This window comes from Lactuca virosa, chromosome 6 (genome assembly GCF_052849685.1).
Source record: "Lactuca virosa cultivar CGN04683 chromosome 6, Lactuca_virosa_CGN04683_v6, whole genome shotgun sequence".
NCBI lineage: Eukaryota > Viridiplantae > Streptophyta > Magnoliopsida > Asterales > Asteraceae > Lactuca > Lactuca virosa.
Window position 1 is genome coordinate 76,244,382 of NC_136431.1, and position 6,435 is coordinate 76,250,816.

General features: G+C 34.7%; 1 protein-coding gene across 1 annotated transcript; it reads left to right on the forward strand.

The window, feature by feature from the left end:
* Window positions 1-2,084: 2,084 nt before the first annotated feature.
* On the forward strand, window positions 2,085-4,527 carry LOC145120744 (uncharacterized). The gene has a single exon (XM_079056544.1). The coding sequence runs from the start codon at window positions 2,127-2,129 to the stop codon at window positions 4,413-4,415; it is 2,289 nt and encodes a 762-aa protein (XP_078912670.1). The 5' UTR covers window positions 2,085-2,126; the 3' UTR covers window positions 4,416-4,527.
* The last annotated feature ends 1,908 nt before the right edge of the window (window positions 4,528-6,435 follow it).

Here is a 6,435-nt window from a genome sequence, read left to right on the forward strand (position 1 = left end):
GTATTGAACACTTCCACAAAATTTACGGATTAAAAGTTACATCCATTTTGAATTCGGCCTCCTTCTCTCACTTGTCCATAAACTAGGGGTGAGCAAAAACCGAACCGATAAAATAAAAACCGCAAAAACCGTAATAAACCGCAACCGAAAAACCGAAACCGACGCAAAAACCGATGTGCGGATTTTATTTTTTTGAAAAACCAAATTTATTGGTGCGGTGCGGTTTTTTTCTAGAAACCGGACCATCAAAACCGAACCGCACCGCAAGCTTATTAACACTAAAACAAATCACTAATTTATATTACACAATTATACATATTATTTAAAAAACTAATAAATTCTAATTTATACATATATTATATATTACACTTGACGGTAATTAATAATTCGGTATTAGGTTTAATATGTGAGTTTGTCACTTTATGTTTGTGACTTAATGATTATGTGTAAGTGTAAACACTATGTGGGCTACAACTTGCAAACTTGTAACTTCAAAGTGCAAATTGAATAAAAAAATGAGCTTGGGAATATGAGCTGCAAATGAAGTGATCAAGTAAACAACATAAAAAAAACTGAAAATTACAGCTTCTAAATGTGGGGAAACAAAATGACACCATGTCATACAATCATAAATCTTCACATGAACATCATAGTTAAAAAAATCGTACCGGTGAACATAAAAAATCACACCATATGTTTAACTCGGTTTAAAACCCACACCGAACCGGTACAAACCGAAACTGCACTTAAAAACCGTAAAACCGAACCATTGAAAAACCGCACACAACGGTTTCTAGAATTCAAAAACCGCACCGTGCGGTTTGCGATTCGGTTTGATCCTAAAACCGCACCAAACCGCACCATGCTCACCCCTACCATAAACGCTTTTGCTAAATCATGTATATGTTCCGCATTAGGTATTCAACCAACAAAGTCACATTAAAAGATGAAAAGATGCAAAGAATAATATATATAAAAAAAAAAAAAGACAAAAGACAAAAAAATTATCTGATTCACATTATCAAATAATCATGCGACATCCACATATGAAATAGAGAGATTTATTATTGATCTTGGGATGAAGTACAATACATTGAGACTCAATATAAAGAACTAGGGAGATAGAAAAGAAATTGTGTATATACAATATCGGACACCTTGATTTCCTTTAAAAGCAATCAGTCTGCATAATTCAAACACCTACTCGTACCAAATGTAAACAAATATTGACCAAAAGGAAAAAAAGCAGATGATACTAAAGAAGCTGTCCCCATTACTACCGAAAAGCTGGGTATTTTTATAAATATTGCAAATTAAAGTTATTTTTATACGATCTATATAGACCATATGACTAAAAGAACATCAGAATATATTATATATTTTTCTACAAAACGTCATGATGTAGCTCTTCTACAGAATCCCGATGCTTTCATGAATGTCAACGGTTTTCAAACAGCACATTTGAAAAAATAGAAACATATTTTATGTTGGTTTACCAAACCAATAATAATCTGGTCAACATAACTAAAAATGTTTGAATTTAAATTAAATCTTCTAAGGTATTTTTATAAATTATTAAAGATGGATTGTGGTTACATTTAGTTAGATATGAATTTCATAACTTTATTATATTGAATGTCTTGCTTCGTAGATTAAAAAAGAGTATGTCGACCTAGTCATTATTCATATATAATTGATGAATTATGTACTATTTGTTTTCTTGTGTTTTAGAGAGATTTATCATTTTGGCTTGGTCAGGCTATGGATAAAAACTTCTATCATAAAACAATTAAACAACCAGTGAAATCCGATTGAACGAATTTGATGTATATATATTCTCCTGTTATATTATATTATTAATTACGAGTATCGATATATTACTTGAGTATTCGTATTATCTACTTTTGGATGATATTCTCTTGATGTTTCCTTGGAAATTCTCCTTCACCTGTAACATTGACTTTTTATTTTTGTATTTAAAGTCTGATGACATGGAAGGTTCATGCATGTGAGGGATCAAGTGGGGGATTATAAACATGAAAGTTTCATTTTTTGCACTTTGCATCTCCTAACACCCCCTTTGAAGATCCCATACTGCGATTTCCTTTGTCTTGGAAAAGATAATCATGGATTCCAACTTTCAATATTTCGTGGAACACGTGGCATCTTGCCCCAATATCACAGCAGAATACCTATCTGGTCTTTGGATTTCACTGTTCCAGTCACATCAGCAAAACAGGTTCGGTAAACCTATGCCATGGATTGGGATGTATATTGCATTAGCATCTCTGTTCTGCATCCTTGCAATGATGGCTGACTTATTACATGGTTTGCGGAACAGAAAGCTCTGGTTTCCGTGTAAATATTTCACTCTGAATGCTGCTTCTCTCACTGTGATAGCTGTTGCTATAAAGCTACCCATGGATCTAACTAATCTAATGCCAAGTTATGAGGACCAGGCTGCGAAGCTTGGAAGTGTGAGCTTTATGTGCACCATAATGGCTAATCTATTGCCTTCTCTAGCAACTATGAACAGCAAGGAACTTGTGACAAATATGATAGCTTTAGGCGTTCTGGTAATCACCTTGGTTGTGAATGTCTGCATTCAAATAAACACGGGAGTCCTCTCCTATCATGAAGAGGAAACTGTGGTCTTAACAGGTTTTACAGATGGAGACTATACACTATTCTACCCATCTTTCAGTTTCATGCTAACAATCAGTTACGTGGTTGTGTTACTCATGTTGTTGATAATATATGCATGTTCATCTTTAGCAATTCTAAAGTCCAAACAAATTCTGGAATCGAAATACCAAGCAGCTCATCAAACAACTTTAAAGGATCAGGAGCTCCTACAACCGACTGTTGACAAGCTAAAGAAACATGTGAGCAACTACTGGATTATGGCAAAAACGGGAAGCCCCCAATTCATGACAGCTTCCTTTGCTACAACCTCTGCTTCTGGGGTAATATGTGCTTTAACCACTATCTTACATATTTGGAGTATGCCTATTTTCAGGATGCCACACACAAGGGACTTTAGGTCGGATTATAAGTGGTCAATGTTACTGATTCGCATAGTACAACTTATTGGAGTCATTCTGGGTACAATTGCCCCACTTGCTAGATGCTTTGCAGCCTTGAGCTTTAAGTTATCAGTAAAATGGATTTGGAGGCATATCAAGGTCTTTAAAGTAGAGAGCTACTGGACCCAGAAATTATCTGATTGGAAATACAGCAGCTTACCATTCCCATCCAGTAGGCGTCACTGCAAAATTGTTATCCAGACTTTGAAAAGCTTATTTCTCAACATTTGTATATCATTTCAGCTGATAGTCGTGGTAGCATGCAAAATTATAACGCTGATTCCAATTTTCTTTGTGATATGTGTCTTGTATTGTCTCCGATGTTGGAAGTGGTTAAAGGCCATGTTTCGTGCCTCACGTGTTGACTTGGTACAAAACCCCGATGAACAACTAGAAAAAGATAAAGATCTTAGCCGGTATGTTTTGCAACTTGAAGATGACATGGAGTTTCCTGAGAGAACATTGAAAGGGATTTTAAAATCCGTGAACCATTTGATCCAGAAGGCTGAAAAACAACAACCCAACAATCTTATCAAACTTCTAGCAGAATCCAGAAGTTTTGAAGGAGTTGAAAAGTTTGACAGCCATCATGTTCCACCTTTACTTTCAGAAGAATATCTCAACAGTTGGAGCTTGCCATTGGTAACTCTGACAACAATCGCCATGTCTCTTCCTAACATCCAAAAGAACATAGTCGATCGCTTGCTGATTAGTGCTGTGAGAGAAGGTCTTGTATATGTCACACTTGTGGAAGAAAGCCTCGGTGGTATTGATGATCATGTAAGCATTCAAAAGGCGGCTAAAACTGTGTGGCTAGAAGTTGAAGTTCACAACACATGGTTAGGAAACAAGCTGCAAAAACCTGATTCTCAAGTAAATACAGCAGGACAGATTCTTCAATGGTTGAGCGATACAGCTAAAAAAATGGTTATCAAGGATGAAGGTATGCGTACTGGAGTCCCAAATGATTATTCCAAGTGGAGGTGTATTTCTGCCAATTCAATGTATCGTGTCACAGAAACAATCCTGCTTTCCTACCATGGGGATATTGACCAGCTTAGCCAGGAGGAACTATTTGTGCAAATATCATTAATGACAGCCGATATATTAGCTGCATGCCTCACCAACTTACCCCAAGTCATAGCAATGAAATGCCACACAAGTGCCATAGAGAAAAGGGAGGCGAGTGTCCATGCTGCAGCTCAGCTTCTCGGTGAGGCTACAAATATAGTCAACACCCTTCAAGAACGTGAACTTCCATGCTTGGATCCAGACGAGTTGACATCTATTGACAAGTGGCGTGCTTACTTAAAGGATCCATTTCCTTAAAAACCATTTCTGTTCTTCAAGACTGCATCATTATCATTCAGAAATCATGTTTAGTTTGTGTTAATTTCTAGTTAATTTCCGAATTTGACAAGTACTTGTTGCTCATCATTTGCACACTAGTGAGTGCTCAAATGTTTTACACTAAGATAACTTTTCAATTTTAGGTGTGATTGGATGTATTCTTAGGTGAATTTTGTTGTAGATTGGTGTACAAAAAGTAGAAACTCAAGGTATTCACAACATGAACAGTTTATACAGTTCGTTTGTACATCAACTTACAGAAGAAAGCTCTCTACAATCACACTCATGCTCATATGAACAACAGAAAGAAATACGATCAATTTTGTCAAAGATCAAACCCTAAACAAGATATGAAACCCTAATCTATCTTTTAGAGAGAGTTCTTGTATCGGAGAGGATTGAATGAGTGAGTGTGTTGCAAAATGAAACATCCACTGAACAGTAAATACTTATGTCTAAGAAAGACCCATGAAGCTCCATGGATCACCCAAGATCCATGTGTAAACCCGATACCTGCATCAGAAATACACAACAAACCCACAAGAAAAATACAATATACAATATCTAACCAAGATAATAAATTAATGTTTACGTTTGAAAGAAACATGAATATGTGATATTTCAACACCCCCTCTCAAACTAAACATTAATTTGAGAGAGGAAAAATCACCTCTTTTTAAAAACATCAGTTAAACCAAGACGACCATAAATATAATCATGTTGACCACTCCCATGAGCTGTTGTTCGAGTATATGCATTCTGATTCAAAGATTCAATTTTATTAACTTTTAGAACACCACTTTCAATTTTTTCCCGAACAAAGTGAAGATATGCCTCAAAATTATTGCTTTTTTTCGTGAAAACCCGGATTCAAAGCCAATTTAATGATAGACTCGTTATCACAAAATATATTGACAGGAGTTTCTTAAATCCTAAATCAAACAACAACTTTAGAATCTAAATTACTTCACAAGTAATAGAACCCAAGTCCCTACACTCAGTGGAAGAGAGAGAAACAATACTTTGTTTCTTGCTTTTCCATGAAATAAGACAACCACCCAAATACACAAGATATCCAGTTACATCTTTGACTAAACAAACATTTTTCCCATCAGCATCCACAAACCCAACTAGACAAAAGAACTAGCCTTAGTTATATGAATACCCTTACCAGGACTATCCTTCAAATATCTTAAAAGTCTAAAATCTATATTTAAATGTGACTTATAAGGTACTGCATATATTGACTTAAAATCTGAACAACATAAGAAATGTCAGGACGAGTAATAGTTAAGTAAACCTATTTGCCTATTAATTTTTGAAATTCAGTTATATTTACCAAAAAATAAGAACTGTCCAAATCACATTCTCTTTTAATAACCAAATTAGCTTCAAGAGGGGTTTTAACAAGCATCCCAAACTCATACAGTAATTCCAAACAATATTTTCTTTGATTAAGACAAAAACCACTATCAATTCTAATAACTTCAATACCCAAAATATATTTCAGTTATCCTAAGTCTTTAATCAAAAATTGAGATTTAAGAAACTTTTTAACATTATCCAAATCAATGTTGCAATTTGTAATAATAATAATATCGTCCACATAAACCACTAAAACAACAATAATATTTTTAAAATTCCTAAGAAACAAAGAATAATTGTTATTACTCGGTTTAAAACCAAAGGTTTAAAATGAAGAACATAATTTTTCGTTCCATTTTCTAGGGGCTTGTTTAAGTCCATAAAGTGACTTAATCAGTAGACTCTAGCATCACCCTTAGTATGATAACCTTCAGGTAAACTTATAAAAACAATTGCAGTTAAATCACAATATAAAAAAGCATTGTTTATGTTAATCTGATATAAAGGCCATGAATTCTGAACAACTAAAGATATAACAATTCGGACAGTAAGTATTTTGGCTACCGGAGAAATTTTTTCCTCATAGTCAATTCCTTCTCTCCGATTGTACCCTTTAGCTACTAATCTAGCTTTA